Source organism: Micromys minutus, assembly GCF_963924665.1.
Source record: "Micromys minutus genome assembly, chromosome: 19".
NCBI lineage: Eukaryota > Metazoa > Chordata > Mammalia > Rodentia > Muridae > Micromys > Micromys minutus.
In genome coordinates this window covers 51,353,037-51,375,160 of record NC_137954.1, presented here as the reverse complement: position 1 = coordinate 51,375,160, position 22,124 = coordinate 51,353,037, and the positions used below count along the sequence as shown (strand labels likewise).

At 39.9% G+C, this 22,124-nt stretch overlaps 1 protein-coding gene across 2 annotated transcripts in view; it reads right to left on the bottom strand.

Annotated features, from left to right (window-relative positions):
• FER (FER tyrosine kinase) overlaps positions 1-22,124 on the bottom strand; it is a 233,664-nt gene that overhangs the window by 103,797 nt on the left and 107,743 nt on the right. For both annotated transcript variants that reach the window (XM_080932834.1, XM_080932835.1), the window contains exons 10-12: positions 12,639-12,731; positions 7,893-8,096; positions 2,372-2,494 (exon numbers count right to left, since the gene is read on the bottom strand). In XM_080932834.1, the coding sequence (XP_080788960.1) occupies positions 2,372-2,494; positions 7,893-8,096; positions 12,639-12,731 (420 nt within the window). The remainder of the gene's footprint in view (positions 1-2,371; positions 2,495-7,892; positions 8,097-12,638; positions 12,732-22,124) is intronic.

Genomic DNA, 22,124 nt, shown 5'->3' with positions numbered 1-22,124 from the left:
TCCACTGATGTCAATCTTTTACGTCTGCTGCGTGCTCATTCCCGTTCACTCTTCCAGGTAGCAGGGACACAGAGACACTAAGTCAGATACAGCTCTGATCTTATAGAACTTGCACTGCACTTGAGGGGGAGCAAAAATTAAAATACATGGCGTCATATAAAGGTGAATGTACATAGCCATTAGGGGTTAACCATGGAGAAGAGCATTAGGGGATCTGTTAGTGCTACTTACAACAGCCCACCTGCTCAGCCCTGCACAGGCTCTGGGAAGCAGTGCAGAGAGAATGGGAGCAGGTGAGGAGCCGACTGTACGGTGCCCATTCACTAACAGCATTATTAAGCTGTGAAGATAGGCAATTCCCCACTCTAGTTGTCTACTTTCCCTGCACATGTGAGTAAATACAAAAAGTAAAGATAAGAAACTGCCTTAGTCACTTAGGCATTACAGTAATAAACTGATAATTTGATGAATAAGAGAAAATATAAATGGGAAACAGAAATTGCATCTAAAGCAAAACAACCTTCTTTACATAGACTAAATATAAAGTCTATAAAGATAAAAATTGGGTATTTTACAGCCTTTTAGATGGTCAAATATATTAGCTTCTTACACAATTTAAATTGAAAAATAGATTCATAATAAGAAGACAAATAACTTTTCAAAGAAAGATGTATGGTAAAACCACCACAATAAAATCCCCAGCAATTGTTCCCACTCGTAACTGAAAGATGCCCTTTACAACCTCTGTACTGCAACGATCTTTACAAAATATTAGTAGGATTCTTCAGAGCACACGCATACTTCAAACACTAGGCTGCCCAGGTTAGCATGTGGACTGGCTGCGCTCTGACCCCACAATCATCCACAGCTCTTCGCCTCCCACAGTTTCCGACAGCCACTTATTTGCACGTCTAGGACTATAAGATGATGAGGTAATCAGCCCCGTCGTATTCGAGATCCGACAGAAAGACAGTAGTTGACCATGCAGTAGTCTAGAAAATCCGATCCATTACCCAAGTTCACTTCATGGAAATTTTTATGCAGTGAGAGATGCAATTTTATTTGAAATTCTATATTCCTACTCAGACCCAAATCTGCAAGTTAATTTCCATCATGGATTTGGTCTCTAACATGAACCTGACTAACCTATAGATTGTGCAAATATTTGGTTAGCTTGTAAAGCCAAGCAGCAGTATATGTAAAACAGCCTATTTTATATTAACCTAATGGGTAAAAGGTATGTTACTGGCTTGAGGTTGACTCATAATAGGATACACTAGAAGTGAAGTTCACAGTCAAGTGTGTAATTAAGAACACAAAACTCCTGTCATCTGACTGGAGAAAGTAGGTGCAGACAGAGACATTACAGGGAAGCTCGGGCTTGTGGATTTTGAGAATCTGGGTGTAAAACAGTAACAACAAAAGGACAAATTGACAAATTATATGTCAGGAGTGAAGTGAAACTTGGGGTGTGTCCACATTGAGAGAACAACAACACTGGATTGACCTATAAAAATCAACTAGATACATGCCACCTACCAATTTTAATGTCTCCCATTTTTACACCATTCTTCATGTTGTACAGCCCTCAAAGGAAAGGGTCCCTGCCATTCCCCACCCATTTCTCTCAACTGTCAAAGTGCTGAAAGGCCTGACAGGTTTACTGTTACACTGTGTCTAATCCTTAAGGTGCTGTCTAAAACGCATAACACTTCTCATGTGAGGATTTTTTTTTTTTTTTGGATACATTTTTTAAGGTTGTAATTAAGTATTTGTGGGTACATATACATAAACACACACATATATATGTAACAATAATATAGGAAAAGAGGCTATTAATTTGAGGGGATAGGAGAGAGACTAGGAAGGGCTGTAGGGAGGAAAGGGGGATATGATACAGTTCTATTTTAATTAAAATATATATATTTTTTGGAGGAGCAAGGATTTTCTGAGAAGAGAATACAGCTTTAGCCAGTCCCAAACTTTCAACACACTGTAAACTTGAGGCTCAAAACTAAAATTCTAACTAAACTTACTCCTAAATGCTAGCCCTCTTCTTTGATGTATACATCTTCAAATCTTTTGCCAGAATCTTTCAAAGTCTGATCCTCACATCTTTCAAGATAATTGGGAAAGAAAGAAAACAAATTAGGCCATTTGTATCCTAGCGTATGCTGAATGGAAAGACTATGTGTCTTAATAAAATTAAGGTAGGTCTATATTTCAGCTAGATTGCCAGGAGTTATTGATGTTCACAGAAGTAATTTGTCTCTGAGTCTGGCACATAACCTAAAAGCTTTCTTCTGTGACAAATGCTAACAAACAATTCTTTAAAAAAGAAGAAGAAGAAGCAAGATCTCAGCAGCCCTACCTTTGGAATAGGATTCAGCAGAACCACCCCAGACTTCTTGGTGATGACTTGTTTTGTACTGAAGTGGTGATCTATAAGTTGAGGGATATTCGAAAACCCGGTGCCCTCAAATCGATATAAATTCTGGAGAGAGAACAACAATGTGGAATTAGCAGAAACACACTGTTTCAGAAAATAATGATCTTAATCCAGGAGTTACGTTCTGTTTATGGAGAGCTGCCAGTGCACAGTAGCATAAATAGTTCTAACAATATTCAACTATAAACTTACAGATAGTAAAATAGTAAAACAGACAGAAACATGAAACTCCATAATCTACTGCCAAATATTCTAACAAAAAAAATTCAGGCTGAACATAAGTCATACCATCATTATAGTAAGAGAACAACTAAGGAAACTCGGTTGCATTAGATGACAGTCATGAGGTGACCACAGCAGAGAAGACAGATGCCCACATAGCTTTAAGCAGAAGGTGTTTGTGTGTCTTCACGGACGCTCCTGTCAATAAACTTTCAGTAACAAAAATGCTGTTTAAGGTTTGAGGACACCTAATAATACATAAGATACTCATTTCTTATTTGCTAATACAATGGGTTTTTCTACAGTAGGAACTCGATGCACCATTGATACATAAAAAGTAAAATCTAAGCATCATTTACACAAGAGATGAAGATAAATAATGAACAGCATCAGCAATAAGCCCGTGGGATCAGCAAGCTCAGAGCCTGGCACCTCTTTGGATGCACTTTGTTATTTCAGGGTATATCATGTGTGTGGGTGCACATGGAGAGCTGTCTGGATTGACAGGCAGGTGTCAGCCTAACAGAACTTCATCCTCTGCAAAAGCAGTACTTTCTTCTAACAGCTAAGCTGGCTCTCCAGGCTCAGATCTAAGGACCCTCCACACTTCCGATCTGTAGGCAAGCAGCCTTTTCCCACACTTTGTTAAGCTTTTCTTGGGTTTCATATTTAAATAGACCAGTAGTTCGGTTATTATGTGTAAGAACTGACAGCAGGAAATGCAGAAATAACCCATTAACACACTTTTCATTGGCAGAACTGCAATGCACTGTAAGAAAAGCTTCTGTGTGGTTCCTCCTTGGGTGTAACTAGCACATAGAAAGTGTCAGAGATGCAATGTGAACATGCGCCACATTAGGAAACTGTGAAGAAACTCAACTTGTCAACTTTATAAAACTAGGGAGGGGGAGGAGAAGCGACTGTCGAAAGCTGAGAAGGGGATCGTGGGTGAGGCAGGAAGAAGCTGACCAAAATCCCACCAGAGAGGAGGGGATGTTTTGCTATTTCCCTAGCTCAGTGTGGTAGACATGGTTTGCAACAATAAATAAGGACAGGAGAACTAGAATGTCAGCAGAGTATGAGCTGCAACAGTAACACCAACCGCAACAGCATTGCAACTAAATATGATGTCTACCCCTATCTTCTTTCAATTTATGCCTAACACAGCAGTCAGGGCACCTGAGGATAGCTCCTTTGCTTTGCTTAATTAAAATCCTTTCTTCCCTCAGCATAAAAGCCAAAGAAGATATAAGGCAATCTGGGCTCACTGCCGTCTTATCCTCTGGCCACTCCTCGTCTTTGCTCACTAGTCTCCTAGCACTGGAATACCTTCCTGTTCTAAAAGATGAGATGCACTCCTGCCTGAGAAGTAGCGGTGTGCTGGTCAGCTACATGAATGGATGTATAAGGCAGACAGCACTGTGGGTAATATCTCCTTTACTGACTTCCTGTCTGGCTCTCAACACTCACCTTCTTTTCAGTGAGATTAACTCTAGTCACCGACACACAATCTCCATTTGTACAACGTAATTCTGTCCCACCTCCTCAATGTTATTAACGTTTTCTCCTTAGAATGTATAATTATTATGTTTGAGTCTACTAGCACACATACTGTAGTTATTTTCTAGTGTTTGTGTGTCTCCACAGAAGCCACAAAAGGGTGGCAGATTCCCTCAGGCTGCAGTCACAGGTGGTTGAGAGTCATTTAACCCAGATGCTGGAGAACCCAACTCGTGTCCTCTGGAAGCCATCTCTCCATTCCCATCTTAGGATTTTTATTATCTGTGTCCCTCTAGAATGCAGGTATAGGCAACAGACTTGTTTGTTTTTTACTCAGTGTGACAACTCTATGGTCTAGTACAATCCGTGGCATAAGTGGCCTGGAGAAAGAAACATGTTAATGACATAAAATGCATTAAGTGTCAGGAAGTCAGAAAATAAAATACAGTTTATACATGGTTCACACTCATGAGCACAAGATGCTGATGTGCAATATTTAACAGTAAGTAATGAAATGAAGTTCACTCACATTAATCCTGCTCTACGTCTTATGTAACCTGATATCTCTGTCCCCAGAACTACACAGCTACCTAATAAAACACTAGGTTTTGTTTCCCTTTCTTAATTTAAGAACATTTCAAAATTTTGAATTACTAATTTTACAAAAATTATTCTGATACCTGTGAAGCTCTCAGTACCCTAATATGGTATAAGACCAATAAATTCCCTTTCATTTTTTTTAATCAAATGTTTTTATTTTTTTATTAGATATCTTCTTCACTTACATTTCAAACGTTATCCCCTTTCCCAGTTTTCCCTCTGGAATCTCCCTATCCCATTCCCCATCCCCTGCCTCTTTGAGAGTGTTCCCCCACCCATCCCCTCCCTCCCATCTCTCCACCCTGGCAATACCTACTCTGGGGTGTTGAGCCTTCAAGGGCCAAGGGCCTCTCCTCTCACTGATCCTGATAAGGCCATCCTCTGCTGCATATGCTGCCTGAGGTCCTCCTACCGCCTCTGACCCAATCCTACCCAGAATGGTGCGACTTTATGGTAATATGGCAACAAAGTAAGGCTAACTTGGGTTTCTTGTTTGGTTGGTTGGTTTGATTTGAATTTTTGGAAACAGAATCTTGCTGTGTTCTCCAAGCTGGCCTTGAAAATGGTAGTTAGTTGATCAGTACCTCCTTGGACATAAAATCAGTACCTCCTGGAAAGTAAGGGTTTGGAATGGCTAAATCTGAAAGTATATTAGAAGTATAGAAAATGACATAATAGTTTCACTTAAACTTTAAAATAGTGATTGCCTTGGCCTAATAATGATGATGGAATAATTACTGTACAATGGAAAAATAATCCTAACTATACAAGGGTAAGCCACAAGTTTAGAATTGCTATGTAAAACCATATTGGCATTTTACTGCACACACAGAGACCCAGAGCATGAATTTAAAATGTAGCTTTAAAGAGCCCAGAGACTGCAGTAATGAATCTAAGTTAACTCATAGATTTAATTACCTCAAAGTGAATTTGATACATGATCAATATCTGATCTCTTTCCATTTCTTAATTAAAAAAGAAGATATGGTTGGTCAAAGCTTTGTGCACATGGCAACCACAATGTGATGCTCTCATTTGTGACTATGTCAGGGATCAAATAACCTGAAGGAGGATATCCACCACCTGAAACCTGGCTCATTTCTTTATGGCGAGTACAGTAAAATTCTTCTGTTTGACAGGTAAGATGCAATACTGTTAATTATACTCTCCCTATACCATGAGAACCAGGACTGCCTATTTCAGATACAGACACTGCACCACTGCCCCTGAGGAACCTCTCTCTGCTCTTCGCAGCTTCTGTAGTGTCTGCTCACTGGGCTTCCCACAGCAAGTGTTTTCTACCTGAGTTATGTCCCATAGCAGCACTGTCCCAGCACACCCACGCTAGCCATGGCAGGATCGCCCATGTTTCTGTGGATGAGTACACCTTCTCTCTGTCTGTCTACTGGACAGTTCAGTGGATTTCACATCCTTGCTATTCTGAGGAGTGTAGAGGAAACCACGGCAGTATCTCTTTTTAACATGTTCTTCATTTCAATTAATCATCTGATCCAAGACACAGGGTTTCCAGCTCATGTCCCAGCTCCATTTTCTGTATGTCAGGGATGCCCTACAGTGAACTCTATAATGCCTACACTAATTAACATTTCCATCAAAACATAGGCTTAGTCTGTCTTCTAAAAAAACAGACATGTTATCTCAGTGGTCTAACTGATATGATCTGAGGTGTTAAACATCTTTCAAAAATGTGTTACCATTAATATTTCTTCTTTTAAGAAAAAAATAGTGAAGGCATGCTGCTGCAAAAGGGGAACTCGTGGGATCACACCCTTGAACAAGATATGACAGGCAAAGGGTAATGGGTGAGAGGGAGACCAGCTCCTCTGGGGGAGGAGCCCTACGAACGGCTGTCCAGTACAAAGTGGTCAGCTCCCAAACCAGATACACATAAACAACAAAAGTCTTAGCAGGCTGTATTTATATGTTTATGCACACACAAACATGTGTGTCTAACATAATACTCAGTAAGTACATTATGAATGAACAAGAGAATAGACAATGCCATTATATGAAGATTTTCACCAAAGCTTTATCTTAAAATGTTGTTTTATCTTTAATTTATCATTGCCTGTTAAGCTAAGTTTCGTGGCTCAATCAGTCAACCATAAGTTCACACTGGTATATATACAAGTCACTAAAATCCTATAAATTTTGCGTATGGTTGTAGCTTAATCTTTACGTAAAGTACCTAGAATTACCTCTGGGCCTTGACATGAACTAAAGTGTGGACAGGCATTTCTCAGATGTGATTCATTTCAAAATAACGGATTGAAAAATGACAAATGCAGGCAGCGATTCTCCTATTTGCCAAAGCATTGCCACTACAAATCTGTCAAAATTACTACTCATCTATGTGGAGCTGGATAATGACAGTGTGCCCGGGAGCAGCTTCACAATGCTTGGGCCTATGAAAGGCTCGGTGGGTGAGTGCACTTGCTGCAAAAGCCTGGCAACCTGACTCTGGCAAGCTGTCAGGATACCTTCACACGTGTGTACAGCAGCACCACCCCCTCCCCACATATTACAAACACACACAATGATCATAAGTCATTAAAAGTAGCTTAAAAATTTTAAACTTCCAAAAGTATTAGCTTTAGAATAAATAATGTAAGTATACTATTTATATTTATCATTTTCTATTTACTACTAATTAAAATCAACAGATACTACAGAGAAACAGAAAAAAAACAGTAATAGTGAATCATAAAATAAATTCAACAATCTTTAGTTGAAGATTTTCCTTTAATTCTATTCAACAAAATAGATCACAGTTTGAAACTAGTTTTACTACTGGAAGAAAAAGACGTGGTATTTACATTACTTTGTTTTTAACTTAAAATACTTTAGTATTCAAATTCAACATTTAGTTATTTCCATTTAAATTTAATTTTATTAACTTTTTAATGTCATTTTCTCATTAAGATTATTATCTCAGTCAGTTTTAGAGCATTATAATCATGGAATTACCAGAGAGTTAAGGGTGGACTTAACGCTAAATGCTTAGCATGGAAAGCAAATCTCAGAAGCCATCCACCAGTGTATTGCACGTCTACCACAATGGGCTACATCAATGTATACGTATACTAGACTGGACACGTACATCAACAAATTGTATGATAAAGTGCCTCCTTTGTCCGTCAGAATATACAGAAAGGACATATTCACCAGGTTTCCCATGGCTCTCTCGCACCAGGAAGTCTCCTTGCTGCTTCAGCAGTTCCTGTGCCTCTATCCGGGGGATAGCACCATGGTACCAGTCATGTTCTGCCAGGGGCTTCTCACCCACAGAGATCACATCAGAGAGCTGGTAAACAAATATTGAAAAACAGTTAGGGAAAAAGTAACATTCCTGCAAGCACTCTCTACATATGTTCTACCTACATCGGCCATTATAAATTAAATGATAAATCTGATACTTTCATAATTATTTTTTAAATGTCCCCTGGAGTACCAGGACTGAAGTTTAGCACAAGTAAATATCTTTTGATACTTTCTTTCTATCATGCTCAGGGACACTAGCATTTCAGGTCAACAGTCCTAATCTTATTCCCCTTATCATAAGTTACATTTATTTAATAATATTGACCAATCAAAAATTATGAAAGAGTATTTCAGAGAAACTTCTAACAAACACACCAAATGTGTTTTTCATTGAACTGATTAACAGACTGTGCCCTGTACATAATGGCAGGTTGGAAGGGGTCTCGGGCTCAACCTGAAGCCACCTCACTGAGCTCCTCGTGCCCACTCCTCTACTAAGCCATTACTCTGCCATATGGCTGGTCTTGGTTCTGCAAATCAATGGCAGATAAAGCCCTAGAAAAACCAACAGTTTTTCCAAAGGTCTTCCTGACAGGACAATGGCCCAACACAAAGATACGACAGTCCAGTCTCTGCCATTTCCTCAGGGCTGGGTATGAAAGGGGTCTCAAATGATACCAAGATAGATTTGAAGATAAACTATGTTTGGGAGAAAACCGTCTTGAAAAATATCTACCGGGTTTGCACTTTGTCTTTTGTGTTTAAGAAAATACATATATTTTACTGATAAAATAAGCCCAATTATCAATGACAGCAGCACATTTTCCCCAGTTGACTGTGGTCACTGGTAATTTTACATCACGCATTTCATCTAAAATTGCAATCATCAGCACGGAGCCAGACTGCAGTACTGAATACAGCACTGTAGCGTTACTCGTTTCTTACTTTAAACATGAAGAAAAACATGAAAATCCAGATCTGGTTTCAGACATTAAAAATTCTGCAAAATTAACCTTAATAAGCCCTTCTTGAAAAGTACATATAGTAATTAGAAGCCTGCCACTAGGGAGAGTTCGCTGTTCCTTAGCAGACTGTGTAGAAGGAGTTACCATATGGCTATGACATAACACAAAATTGAGTTCCTTCTTACTTCTTTTAACACTTCAGAACCTGAAAAGGGTAGATTGAAACTTTAATAATAGAGGACAAGTGGTACTTAAAGAGTATATTTAATTTTTATTTTTCTAGATACAAAGATGAACACAGATAACTGCATGAGAATGAAAACCGCCCTCCCCCTCCCACCACCCAGACACTGTGACTGAGAACATCCTTACCCCCAACCCCACTGAGGGTGGAAGACTCATATTAAGATTCTAATACTGTAACTGATAAACCCCTTAAACACAGCTGTAATGTAGATTTCAAGAAAACAAAGTAAAACACATTTACATTATGATTCTACATAATATATATATGTTTTATATATATTCTATATAATATATATATGACCAAATTATAATTTAAATATTCGTAAAATTAAAATAATACCTATGTCAATACAGTACAGACAAAATCTTTTAAAGAGATAGGGTTGACTAATTTAAAATTTGATTTTTATTTGGTTTATCTGAATTAAACAACAATAATTCGGATGAAGACGTGTATGAACCTAGAGTGCTATAACTAGAGGGACATTATGCAGCCCACAACTGCAATACCAGTTCGCAGGCGGCTGTAGCGTGGACTAGGAGGCTGCTCAGCTGGGCACTGCGGCAGCTCTACATGAAATGAGCCTAGGAGAAAGGGCATCACTGCTGACATGGCTGGAACAGGCCTCACTAACTTTAACATGGTTTGAAAGCTTTCCAGCTCAAATGAACTATTACGATTGCCAGGGCGATGCCAGCACCTCTGTCACTTCAGAAGCAGGGTCTGGGAAACATTCTCAATGCAAAAGGACAGCCTTGTGAAGATGGAAAGACACTGGAACTGGGCCCAGGCTCTGAGTTGGCAGAATGTTAAAACATGACCGTAAGCTCAGTACATCAGATGTATCAAACACAATTAAAGTTAAAGCCTAGTTTGTTTATCAGCTAATTATCTCATGTCCTTTCTTGGTCAGTATCTAAATGTCCCACCAGACACTCTTTAAGGGGTCCATAAACACCATTAGTTAAAAACACACAGACTAATGGGTATGCCAGTCAGGAATGCAATTACATTCATTTCATTTCTCATATATATTTGCTTTACTTTATCTAAAACTAAGCAGTAAAACTACAGTTTTAAATAAAGAAATAGTGATTCCCTATTGCTGACTTCTAAGTGATTTAGGTAAGTATGCTTCTCGATGGAGAAGACCTGCCCCCCACCCCGTCCAGGTGCAAACATAAGTATACTTCGAGTGTGAGGAGGACACATGGTGTACATCACCTTGGGATGGGCATAGCTCTTCACATTAACATCAAATTACAAAACTAATGGTGCCCACAGTTAGAATCAGCAACTGACTATTATAAATAGAGCTGCAATGAACATTGTGGTGCGTGTATCATATATTGTTGTTAGAAATATAAATTTTGCTATCAGTGTTGAAAGCGCCCCCCTTAAAAACTTAAATGTAGAATTACTGTATGACCCAGTGATTATACTAGGTATATAGCAGGGAGGGAGGGAGGGAGGGAGTGAGGGAGGGAGGGAAAGAGGGGGGGAGAGACAGAGACAGAGACAGACAGACAGACAGAGAGACAGAGAGAGAGAGACAGAGACAGAGAGACACAGAGAGTTTATATTCACAGAAAAATAAAAAGCATGTATAGTAGCATTCTTCGTACAAGGCCAAAAGTTGAAAGTTGTATCATAAATGCTTATGATATGATTTCACATGATTATAAAAATCAAGGTTACATGATCTGAAAAAAATCTATGCAATGAAATAGCATTCAACCTAGAAAATAATTAAATATTGCCAGAGGGGAAAACACAAATAAAACTTGAACGCATTATAATAAGAGAATAAAGTGACATATGAAAATGTGTTGCAATGTGATCCTGTGCACGGCGACTGGAGACTGAGGCTGTGTTCTAAGGGTGTGCATCCTGTGGTAATCACTGTTGCATGTGAGAACAGGCACTGGGAAGTTGGGGAGGGGGTTAAATGGAGGCGGAGTCCATGAGGATGCCTGCAGTTCAGACTGGAGAGCAGCATCACAGTGCAGGCCCACCTTTATTGTTTATTACGGAGCTTCCATGTAGCTTGTAGCCCACTGGGGTGTGTGTGTGTGTACTCAAGGGCAACTCAGGATGCCACCGGTGTTATTTAGCAGAGGTCCAATCCCCGTGGAGATTTCTGTGAAGGAGCCACCACCCAGCCTCTGTCCTGTGTTGTCTTACTGGGACACATACAGGGTCAGACTCTTCAAGGAGTCGCAGGGGCCTGTGGTCCCTCACTCTGTCCCACGTCCTTCTACACCAGGTATATATGCACATCCCCCACAGATGCATAACATAGAAAACACACTGAAGCCTCCTGGTGAACAAGTGAGAACATGAATTGTACTTAAATTTATCACAAGAAAATGAACCATGTACTAATGTGGCTAGTATATAAAGGGCTTGTCTATACAAGAAAAGGTATCATCTAACAAAAGCAAAAAACTTTAAATTACGATCAAATTGTCTCTAAATAGCTTTTTATTTTTGGATTCCCAGGCTTATCACACACAACAGTCACAGTCACATTAAAACTCAAGCCGTCGGTCAGCATGTTCGTGTAGGGAGCAGGCAGCACTCAACATGAGACAACTGCTCCAAGTGGTCACTTGGGGACTTGATGCTGAACACACAGATGTTAAAACAGATAATTCATATTCTACTATGCTCCACCATGACAAGCCAAACTGAAATTTTAATGATTAATCTAGCAAACAAATTACTTTCATTATCAATTGTCCTTCACAATGGAAATACAAGCTAACACATTTTCTAATGCTGTTAACACTAAGCCTCTAGTAAGGTTCCAAAGTCACAGCAAGCCCATAATTATATACATGCAGCACAAGGAACTTGTAACACGCTGGTTCCCTTTACCCATGCTTACCACAGCAATTTCCATTACCACAGCACAGCAAGGCCTCACATCATCTCACATCTTCAGTAGACATTAGAATGGTATATTATTTTGAAAAAGTCTTCACACAGCCTTCATTAGAATATGCTGTGAAACTGTTCTGCTTTATCAATACTTGATATAGCTAATATTTTACTGTGCCTAGTAAATTTTATGTCAATGGAATGTGTTTAGTAAATGTGTGTATAAATCATTCAATATCACCTACAGTTTCTACTATCCAATAGTGGCCTCAGAATATCATGGACAATAATGGAGGTCTATAGCAAAAAAGCTACTTCTACCATCCATACAAAAATTTGCCTGCGGGTATACTATATTCACATGCGAACAGAGTCCTGTGCACCCAGAAAGTTGAATCTGACCCAAGTTTTCTGTTTGTAAGCATAAAAATATAATCAGAAAGAAGCAAGTCAGTGGTCACTACAAGACAGCGTAGTTAATCACACTTACTGTTGAAGAGCCAAGTACTGATTTTGGAGACTTAATTATTCCAGCAATTGAATGGCGAATAGACTCAAATTTGGACAGCCTCTCTTTCCTTTCCTGGAAGTAATAAGAAGCAGCCATCAGTAGCAGCAAACCATTGAGTGTTTACATTTTACTATTTAGATATTTGTCCATAGCCCCATTTTCTAACTATATCAAATATAAACTTCCTGACATAACCAACACAAGTGAGTTTATAGCATTCTGCTCTTCTGGTCCCGCAATGTATCTCTTTATTTGGGAAAAAATAAGGAAAGTCAAAGAAGAGCAATTAATTGGTAAATAATAAGTGTACAGAGAAAGAAGACCAGCTCTAAGAAAGCAGCGCTGGAATAGAGACTCTGAAAAGAAAGGAACCATGCCAACCATGTAATGATGTGAATACGATAAGATGAGTTAAGTCTCCACAGGACGGGGTCACAATGGCAATGACCACAGGGAAGGAGGATCCAGGAGAAACAGCAAGGACGGGTGGCAGAGCTTGCTGAGAAGAAGCCAGTCAGTCTGCACTTTTCCTCCCAAGTATATTTCTGAATATCCCATATCAGCCAGAGGAAAAACCTCCTAAGTCTTAAACCCTTCAGGTCTACTCCACCAATGCAGATGAAAGGAGAGAGTAACGGCAGCAGGCCTGAGAACAGAAGGAGCAGGAGAAGGAGTGGAGATGGGCAGAGAGCCGTGTGGAAGAACTGGCCAGCAGCCCAGAAGCACCTCTCTCCCAGCCAGCAGCAGACACTGAACAAGGGCACATTGGCCGAGGGCGCCAGGAGACCCGCTCAGCAGGAAAGCTCAGCACTACAGCCTTTCCACTCACACACCAATGGCCTGTGTCCAGGGTCTACTCTGCTGTCTACACTACAGTTTTTGAACCTCGCTGTCCCTCTGTACATGCCCACCTCGCTGCTTTTACTTCTGAGAGCAGCAAACCAACAGTTCAAACTAGTATATGAACATATTAATATCCATCATTTGGAAAAACATAAGATAATCTACTAGAATAGGTAAGGTAATTTCTCCTTTTTCAGCATTACTGTGCTAACTTAGGATTTCATGTAAATCACTATTTATACATCAATTTGATCATGTTTAAGATTGAAAAAAATACAAGCCTTGCTTAGAGTTGCAAGTGAGAAAAAGCTAGCACTTTGAAGATACATGTATTTTATGTAATTTGCCTTTAGGGAAACACATCATTCCCACTGTACAAAAGATGATCCCTTTAGGAATATGACAGCCTGCTCTACAGCTTTAACCCAGACATGAGATACAGATATTTCAAAAGAAAAATCATGGTAGAAGGTCTGAGACAAAGAACATTGAAACAGAAAAATATAGCAACATTTGGACAGTGCTCATGTTTCTTTGTTAGTGTTACATCTCGTCTGATGTTTCCTTAGTCTACAGCAGTAGAAACTGATTTAAGGAAGAGAAACTGTAGCCAGAACATAAGGGAGTCCAGTACACATGTACTGGAGAACAGTAGCTGGGTTTCTAAGCCCAGAGAAACCTGTGCTGTCTCCCTTCCTTTCTGGAATGTCTATCTGCTCTGAGCAGCTGGAGAAGTCACCTTGTGGCTACAGCTACTGACAGAAACATGCAATGAAATGCTAATTCACCTATATTGCAATGACAATGTCACAAAAAAAAAGCAGCAGGCACTTCTGTAACTGCATGTTTTTCTTCTGAGCTGTGTTCTTCATGAGTGCACTAGCCTGTTCTTCCAGAGTGTGAGCACTAAAAACATGCAACTAAAAATGACACGAAGAATGCAGAACCCAATATTATAACTTTTTAAAATAAGGTAAAAAAATTCAGGGGAAAATTTTAAGTATTAGAAAACACTTTCTGTACATGAAATGATTATATGTATCTGTGTGTATTAATGTGTATTTGTGTGTGTTCATCTACGCACAACTTGCCCTAGTTATGCTTGAGGCACTCACCCTACAAAAGAAAGCCTTTCATCAAAGCTCTTAAACCCTCCCTCAAGAGTTATATTAGGATTACACCACAGGTTACAATTATCTAGCAATTAATCAGGTGTGAGATGAAAATTACTTCAAAACCCAGTTTGTTGACATTAAGTCACAAAGTACAAGGATATAATTTGAACAAGCAGCCTTCCTAAAATTGAAAGCCACTATTTAGATAGACTGATCTAAAACCATATTAACAATCCTGGTTATACCACCTTACAATTTATAGATAAGTGATCAAAATGTAAATGGGGTTTACAAACTGTTCCCGCCAGCATCTGCTCACATAGTGCCCAGATTTCCTGAAGTGAAACATCAAATTCATTTGCCAAGCTCCTGTCTATGTAATACTCAATATTATCTCTAAATTACACTGTATCAATAACATATCAGACTGTGCTGAATTTACTGTCAGACTAATTTTTACAGGCAAGAATTAAATGGCTATTTAAAAGTATTACTTAAATTTTTTAGAAATAATTTCCAAAGGCCCATGGATTTGTGTGTGTCCGGCTGCTGGTGCTAGTGCTGGTGTGTTCCCTTGCCCACCTCAAGTGAGGACAAGACAGAAAGCTTGCTCCTAAGAAGACAGGAGGGCAGATCACCTGGCAAAGTGACAGCTCCTCCCAGTGGAGGAAAGCTGGGGGAAGCTGTACTAGGAAAGCACATTTCATGTTATGAAGATTCTGAAAAAGCAACCTTGACATCCAGGTCCACATGCAGAATTAACTTCACTTTTCATTTAAGGATAGTTTTTATAGTGTGAAATTAAGTAAGTAAATGAAATGAGATCTTTTCACTCACACACACTCACACATACACATGCACTTCACTGTTGACTTTATATCAAAGGATTTTATAAGTAGCCATTTTAGTTAGGAGTCTATCTTTCAAATCAATCACCATAGATACAATGTATCACCATAGATACAACCTAACTGTCCTAAAGTGTATTATTAACCTTCTATGTATGACTCATACAGGAATGCCACCGGTGGCCCTCTGAAGTGTGAACAGAAGCAAAAGGGGCAAGAATGTAAGGTTTTGTGAAGTCAAGAGTCCACACCAAATGGCTATCTTGCTTGCTACAGTGAGTGATTACACCAAAACCGCACAGCAGTTCTCCAAGCTGGAGGAAAGAAAGGCTCTCCGCTGAGGAAGACTGGCCAGACGTCCGCCCAGGTGACAGTGCTGCGCTCAGTATCCCCAGCCGTGAAAGCGAAGGCTCTAGACAAGAAAACTTCCTGCTACCAAGACCCTCTTCCCATCACTGTGATGCACCAACTCAGATAAAGCACGAACACTGGTCACCACAATCACTCCTATCCTGTCCCCAGAGGCCCTCAGCACAGGACACAAGGACAAAAAACTCAACTCTCAAAGGAGCTATGGGAACACATTCTTGTTCATAAGAAGACATTAAAATAATAATCTAAGACTTCCTACAGACTTCTCCAAACAAGTCCAATTTCATCATATTCTTCAAAGAGGCAACCCATAGTGGAGGAACAGTCAACCCTGAACACTCAAAGATTCAAGAAAAAGGTGAGGACAGCTGTTCTAAACACTGAGCTGAAGGCCACTCCTAGAGGCGACTTAGGTAAAGCAGCCATGACATTGCAGAGACATAGCTGAGAAGCCACTGCAGAAACATTATACCACAGAGAGGTCTGCCTAGGAAAGTCTGACATTGAAGATGACTCCATATGTAAAGGAAATATTTTCTTTTTTTTTATCTTTCAACTTTATTTTAACAAAAGAGAGATACATGTACAGATTTTTAAAGGCATTTTAGCATAACACTACATGAATATATTTTTGTCAGTAAAAATACTTTCTTTTATTAAGTACTGACAAAAATATTCATATAGTGTTATGCCAAAATGCCTTTAAAAATCTGTGTGTGTGTGTATATATATATATATATATCCCTCTTTTTTTAAAAAAATAAAGTTGTAAGAGAGAAAGACCAAAAAATAAAAAAAAATCCAATGCTAAAAAAAAAATACTTTCTTTTAAAAGGAATGGATTTAAACATAAACAACGCAGTCTTCTGCAAATGTGAGTTTTTCTTGGAAGAATAAAAAGTACCTGATTTTTTGTTTCAGCCAGGGTTTACAATTAAAGTATTAAAAGAATGTGGGGCTGGTTTATTTTTGTTTGCTTGGTTGTTTGTTTTGGTTTTGTTTTCTATGTTTTGATCAGATGTTCTCTGTATTTACATTTCAGGTGTTACCCCCCTTTCCACCAATCCCATCGCCCTCCCATTGCCTCCATGAAATTGTTCCCTCTCCCACCTCAGCACCTTGGCATTCCCCTACACTGGGAAAACACACCTTCACTGAACCAAAGACCTCTTTTCCCATTGATGCCAGACAGTGCTAACCTCTGCTAATATGTATTTGGAGCCATGGGTCTCTTCATGAGAACTCATTTGTTGGTGTTTTAGTCCCTGGGAGCTATGGAGGATTTGGTTGGTTGATAAAGTTATTCTTTCCATGGGGTTACAGACCTTTTCAGCTCCTTCAGTCCTTTCTCTAGCTCCTTCATTGGGGTCCCTGTGTTCGGTCCGATGGTTAGCTGCAAGCATCCTCATTTGTATCAGTATGGCTCTGGCAGAGCTTCTGAGGAGGCATCCATATCAGGCTCCTGCCAGTAAGTACTTGTATCAGCAATAGTGTGTAGGTTCAGTGGCTGCATATGGGGTAAATCCCAGGTGAGGCAGTCTCTGGATGATCTTTTTCTCCAATTCCTGCTCCTCTATTTATCCAGTTATTTGCTCCCATGAGTGTTTTGTTCTCCCTTCTAAGAAGGGCTAAGGCATCCAACTTCTGACCTTCCTTCTCTTTGAGCTTCATAATTTCTGTGAATTTTTCCTCGGGTAGTCTGAGCTTTTGAGGCTAGTATCTATCAGTGAGTGCATACCATGAGTGTTCTTTGTGGACTGTTACCTCACTCAGGATGATAGCTTCTACTTCCATCCATTTGCCTAGGAATTTCATGAAGTCATTGTTTCTAATAGCTGAATAGTTCTCCACTGTGTATATGTACCACGATTTGTTTTAACTGAAGGCACTGAAGCACTCAGGACCTAGTCACCAAGTTAAGAGTGCTATGCTGTCCTCTGCTGCTTGTGTAGTAAAGATCTTTATCTAAAGAAACAGCTCACTTGCTAAGTCAAGTATCTTCATATCCCCAAAACTAAATTAAGACACAAACACATAAAGAAAAGTGTGGTGTTTTTAAAAAGACCTTGCTGTAAAATAACAATACTCTGGGCACTGAGAGCCAAGCTCTCAGTTATAAATGTTATAAATCATCTTTCTTTCTTAATTCTGTCACTTGTGCAAACTGATGCCCATGGCTGAAGGAAGCTCCCTTCTCAACATTAGATACAGCCCCAGCTCTGGAGTGCTTTCTCCAAATATGTAGCCCAGATTACTGACGATGACGATGATGACGATGACGACGATGATGATGACGATGATGATGATGACGATGACGATTCCTCAAGACTATTACATTTAGAACAAATGTGGACATATAGTATAGATAGAAGGTGGAAACAAAGATCGCCATATGGCTCTCTGTCTCTCCACGTGCTGAGCCCAGAGTGACCCAGCGCTGGACTCAGTCACCAGACGGGGTGAGGGTTTGCTCTTGCTCTGGTAAGCTCAGTTTTCCCCATCAGAGCATCACTTAGGAATGACACTGCAAGAAGCTCCATCTGCGCTTAGCCCACCCTACACACACACACACACACACACACACACACACACACACACACACACACACACAAGAAAGGACCCAGACATCTGAGATGCATTTCAAGCCCCTTCATGAGGAATAAACCGCTGGTCCCACACCGTAGATGTCGATGTGTCGATGGCTTTGCTAAGTGTGATTTTGGTTTTTTAATATATTATTAGAAATTAACTTGTCTAGATTCACTGTGACCAAGATTTTGTTTTTAAAACAACTAAGGGACAAACATACACAGTAAATTCTTCTACTTCCCTAAAGGAACAATGGAATGGGGAACAAATATTTCGAGCAGACTGCAGCGCAGTCACACGGGGCTCGGAGTCCAGTTCTCCTTGAACTTAGAGGCAGTTGTGAACGACCACGTGGATACTGGGAACACAAGCTACGTTCTCTGCAAGAACCGTAAATGCTCCTAACTATCAGGCTAGCTGCCCGCACCCTCACCCCTCATCTTCAAGTTTTTAAGAAACTATTTCCCATAATATCTAAGGCTGGGGACATAGCTCAGTGGTAGGGAACTTCCCTACCATGCAAAAGACTCTGAGTTTAGTCAGCCAAAATGAAGGAACAAACAAACTAGCCAACAATGAAAACGTAAAAACAAAACTGCTGACCACTGGAGAAGGAGGGGCAGGCAGAATAGGTTAAGGCCTCAGAGACTGATCAGGAGACTAGTTTCCATCAACATTTAAAAAAAAAATCCATCTTTCAGTGAATGAGGAGTCACAGAAATCTGTGAACTGCCAGGGTCTCTCAAACTTAGAACAAAGAAAAGTGTTGGGGGCTGAGGACTGGTGTCAGATCAGGAGAGAGCAGTCCCTTCAGGAGTCTACACATTCTTTATAATATTGCTGTAAGAAAACCAACTGCCAACTTCTCCACATCCTCACCAATACTATTTTCTGTTTCTTGATAGGTATACTGGTTGGTGTGAATGGTGACTTGCTTCACTTCTGAAAACTAAGTTCACTAAGTGTGAAATTCAGTGGCATGATGGGGTTTTAGACACGCTATCTTCTGATCTTCACTGCTTCCACTAAGAATTCAGCTATAACACACACGATCTCTCCCTTGTTTTTCTTCCCTATTTTTAAATTGAGTACAGTATGAGTAAACAGCAGAAACATTCACATACTTGCAGAATAATGGGAGAGATGGAAGAAGGGTGAAAGGAGGGATGGAGGGAGGGAGAGGCGAGGGCTGCTCAGATGCTCTCTGACCTCGCTGCCCCCTCCCCTCCTCAAACCCAGCTACCTGTATTAGACCCTCTGGGATAAGGGTGATCCCAGTGTGCACGTTTCCATGTTTGTCTGCTTTACTGTGCTTCACACCATTATCAGCATGTCTTACCTCTCCCTCATCTTCCCTTTGCTGTCTGCTGTATTATTAACAGGCCCACTAATGAATCTCTGCCATGGACTTTCCAGCAATTCTATTCTTATAGCAATGCACTGCTGCTGAAATGTCCCATCTTTCCACATCTATTGTCCATCCTTTCTACTGGGTCCACTGGTCTTTCTGTAAGAGCTCTACTGAACATACCGTCTGGTTATTTCACTGTCTAGGTCAACTCCTGTCTTTCTGTCATACATAATGAATTACAAGCCTTTTGAGTGTGTCATATAATCTTGCATTATTGTCAGGAAACTTGCATAGAAGAGCAGGAGTCTGAATTCGATATTTGTCTAGAGTATAATATATATTTATCTAGAGCACATCTATTCACTGTCCTTGCTGTCAACTGTGTCATGTTACAGCAACAGTTACTAAGCAGGGCATGGCTCGGTTGGTGTCTTAGTTTGAACCAATGACACATCACTAAGGAGACATCTTCCAGACTCAAGTGCCCACTTGGAGGGGTCACAGCCCTGGGCCTCCTGTAAGCTGCCTAGGCCATGCTGTTTTATCACAGCGACAGAGAAACAGTTAATACTTCTTGGGGTGGGGGAGCAAGAAAAAACGGGGGGGGGGGGCACTATGGAGATACTCTTGTCTCACTCAGAGGACACTTCTACTTCTAATCTGTTACATGGGCCTAAACACTGTCATTACAAGTTTGTCAAAACCTTGTTGAGTGACCCCGGTTGGCAGTCCTGAAACACCCTTTTCTCATTAAAGGCTTCTTCATCATAAGCCGGTTCGTGTAGGTCACACCTAACTGTTGTTGCTGAGGATCATCAGGTCTCTGTGGCTCTCCACATCCCACACCTGCACCATTCAGACCAACGCCCACCAGTCTGCATGGCGCAAACAAGAGCTATGCTCGGCGTCTTCAACAGGCAGAAAGTAAAATCATCAGTTCAGCAGACGCGGTCTGCATTTTGACGACATCCTTTGAGGACACGGAGCCAAGGTTACAGACTACATGGCTCAGCTGACAACACGGCACATCCGTGTCATCCCAGCACTGGGGGCAGAGCAGGAAGAGTTGGGAGGCTGTCTGGAATAACACACCAAGTGTTTCCTAAGTTTTGGTTTCTGTTATTTTGATTTTTAAAGAAAATTACTGTTAATTGTCTTTGTGGGTGAGAGAATCCAGCTTCAATGCCAAAATAAGTAGTGCAATATTTATGTATACAGATAGGATATTGCTAAAACCATCAACTTTAAAAATACGTACAGAAATTCCTAATCAATAATTTCTCTCTCATCTGTTGCAATGTAATCATGAAATAAAATTCTATAAAAGCAGCAGAAAGGATATCCCACTCACATTTAACTTTCTCTGCTCCAATTTTTGATTGTATAAAGCATGGAGACTGAAGGTAAAATGATTTCCTCAAAATGCTTATAAAAATGACAGATCTACCTTACTCCCTTTCTACCATATTTAGTTAGATTATACCCACCGAGTCAACCAATGACCAACATCAGCAACTCAGTCAAAGATTTAAGTGGGAGGGGAAGAGATGTGCTTTAATTCTTATATTTGAGACGTTCAACTATAACTTATATTCTGTACAAAACCATGGTACACTTACACCTAAAGTGATCTTTAACCCACTATTCAAAGATAGCAAGGGGGAACCAAGTGCAAAGTCATCCCTGGCTACATATGACGTCTGTCTCAAAAGAACAAACAACACTGAAACAGAAGAAAGGAGGCCTGTCAATAGGCACCTGAAAAACCTTGGATGTACATTACAGAAATGCTTCATCCAATGCCTTTGAAACCATTTAAAAAGTAGTTCAGAGTCACCCACTGCTAACACTGCAGGAGGCCGGCCTTCCCTGGGTGCTGACTGTGAATCAATAGCACACAGAGCTGCCTTTTTCTACACACCTATATCACTACAGAGTGTTCAAGCAACGTCTCCAATAATATAATAGTGACTTCTTATTCAGAATACTGTTTCTCATGTTCAAATCTAAAGTGTACTACAAATCCAAAATTCCTTCCTAGACTTATAGGGTGCCTATAGAATTGAATCTACAATTGTAAAGATCAACTTCACTGATTCAGAATAATATCTACAATATATAGATACAGGGAATATTTTTTGAGGCCTGCAATGATATTAAATAGCTAACAAATATTTTAAACCTTGAATAGAATTTCAAATTTTAAAAATAATGTATCTTGGAACAAAGCACAGCTAATTAAATACTTCATTTGGACATACCTTTTAACAGACTGTCTTCAAAAAACAAACTGTAGATTCATATCGTCTGAAATACTTGCAAGTGAGCATTATTTAATTTTCTTGTG